Source organism: Echinops telfairi, unplaced genomic scaffold (assembly GCF_000313985.2).
Source record: "Echinops telfairi isolate 266 unplaced genomic scaffold, ASM31398v2 ScPeMD7_7469;HRSCAF=8507_1, whole genome shotgun sequence".
Classification (NCBI taxonomy): Eukaryota; Metazoa; Chordata; class Mammalia; order Afrosoricida; family Tenrecidae; genus Echinops; species Echinops telfairi.
The window spans coordinates 108,582,572-108,585,124 of NW_022111373.1; the positions used below are offsets into that span (position 1 = coordinate 108,582,572).

General features: G+C 48.6%; 1 protein-coding gene across 1 annotated transcript in view; it reads right to left on the minus strand.

The window, feature by feature from the left end:
* Positions 1–1,701, minus strand: part of FBXO4 (F-box protein 4) — an 18,425-nt gene extending 16,724 nt beyond the window's left edge. The window contains exon 1 of the mRNA XM_045285248.1: positions 1,513–1,701. Within this exon, the coding sequence (XP_045141183.1) occupies positions 1,513–1,701 (189 nt within the window). The remainder of the gene's footprint in view (positions 1–1,512) is intronic.
* Positions 1,702–2,553: the final 852 nt, after the last annotated feature.

Here is a 2,553-nt window from a genome sequence, read left to right on the forward strand (position 1 = left end):
CAAGAGACCCAAGAACTAGAAAGGTGAGGCTCACCAAGCCATTTATCTCTCTGCCCTTCAATTAACCCCACATGTGTTTATCGTCCAGGTTGGCACAATAAACTAACTACCTCAGGTTGCTAACTGCAAGGTCAGCAGCTCACCCCTACCAGCCACTTGGCGACAGAAAGATGAGGCTTCCTGCTCCTTTCAGAGATTGACTGTCTCAGAAACTCTGGTCCTGCCCCTGAGTCCACTGAGTAAGAATCCACCTGGTGATAGTTCGAGGCGTTGTTGTTGTTATTGTTGGTCTTTGAACTGAATCAATTAAATGGCCAGTGTTTCTAATATGTAATTTTTTAAAATCATCTTCAGTTTTCCTGTTTTCAGAGGAGCATAATTGAATACTTTCTTTCTAACACATTGAAATATTACTGAAAAAGCAACCTGTTATTTTGCTTGCAAACTAACTTTTTAGCAAAAATATTATTTTGCAAATTAACAATTTCTACACTCTCCTCATTTAAACAAGCGACGTATTAATTTTGTTAAACAACTTCTGGAAGTAATTTATTCTTCAAAATAAAACCTTTATCTGGTGGATAGACTTCCAATTAAATCACTAGGTCAAATGAAATCAAAGAGTGGGAGTTTGTCATCTGAGTTCCTCTAAAAGTTGATTAAATTATTGCAAAGAACCTCTACAAGGGTGTGCGGAGGTGGGGGGCTGTCTTTAAGCCTGCAGTTCTCAACATTAATAGTAAGATTGCACAGTTAAGGTGCTAGCAGTCCAGATAAGAACTAAACCAAACTCACTGTCATCAAGTCCACGCCGACTCACAGCGACCCTGTAGGATGGAATGGAACTGCCCCTGTGGGTTTCTAAGGCTGTGAGACAGAGTATTTTAATAATCCCCAAGGTTTTCTTCTCTGACCATATTCCCATCTACCCTAAAAGTCCTAACAATAAATGATGTGTAAATTTACATGGCCTGTCAAAACGTGAGGCACTTGTTACTTACTTCGTTCATCTTCAACTAAGTGACAGTTTTGCTACTTCAAACATCTGATCGTGCGATTGCAGTGAAATGTCTGAGAAAAACAGCGTCCTCACAGTGTTTGTGTTTGGTGTGCTAATATCTGAATTGCGGGGCATAAAAAATTCTGAGAACATAAAATCTGCGTTAATTCTCTACAACCTGCAGGCTGCCTTCCCTTAGCCTGGAGGGCGGCCAAGGTCTCTAATGCTTGTTTGCCGGGTTGACATCTGAGGGTGGGGTGGTCTGGCTGGCTGGTCACGTGGGTGCCCTCGAGGGCCAGTTTCACAATGACCTTATGGGTCCCAAGTGCAGAACACCAGGGAGTCCCCGCCCAGGTATTTTCTGGTCAACTGCTGCTTCCAGATGTCCACATGGTCCCTAATGGCTGCAGGGGCGGGGCTGGCCACAACGCGGGCGCGGGGAAGCCCCCCACCCCTGCCCCTGCCCCAGGCATCCCCGGCTGGGCCCCGTCCACGCCGAGGCCGACGCTCACCGGCAGCCGGGTCAGGGTGCTGGCCTCGTCCCCCGCCTCCTCCTGCGAGGCGGCCGGAGCCGCCCTTTCCTTGCCCACCGCCTGCCAGAAGGTCCTCCAGCCACTGAGGATGGCCGCCTCCCAGCGACTCCAGTCGCCGTGCGCCGTCGGCGGGGAGCGGCTCCCGCTGCGCGGCTCGCTCCGCGCCATGGCCGCCAGCGCCGGTGACGCCGCCGGGTTCTGCGCCGGCGCGGCGGGCGCCTGCGGCCCCAGCGCGGGGCTGGTTGGCCTTGCCCTTGGGGGTGGGCCGGCGCGATCCCACGGGGCGTGGTGCAGGGACGAGCTGCAAGCTCCGCCCGCGGTCCCTGCCCATTCATTCTGGCCGCGACCTCAGCCGCACTTGACCTCGGGCACGACTGCAACGTCTGCGCGTGTATAGCTTCCCGACGTCGCCCACGCGGATCCCCTCTCCCGCGCCTGCATCCCGCCCGCTGTGTCTGCTCATTCCACCCCCGTGGACTCAGCAGTTATTTCCTTACACAACACTGAATTTGTATTCTTTAGCAATATATGTCCCAGAATACAGTACTCTCTATATATGCATATATATACAGTATTTCCCAGAATACCATATATATATAGTATAACATACTATATATTTACTAATTTCCCAGAATACTATATATATGTGTATGTATATAGTACAACATATATATGGTATTCTGGGAAACTGGTAAAAATTGATACTGGAAAGACTGCCAGGAGCCCAATCATAAAGGATCATAAGCCAAAATGAGGAATCTGAGTCCATCTTGTAAAAGGATAAGTGCATTTTTTTAATGCTTAATGAATGGATTGGATGCCTTAAGAGGGCTGCAAAACGGGCTAAAATAGTCATATTTCACCAGAAGAAGACCCACACATGGTATCGATGAAATCCGACAAGTGGGTTTTTATCTCTTAAATGGCTTGAAGTAAAGTATGGCCCTTTACTAATTGGAACTATGGATGGTCTTTTTGGATATGAAGGGTACGGTACTATGTGTTATCATTTTCAAACTG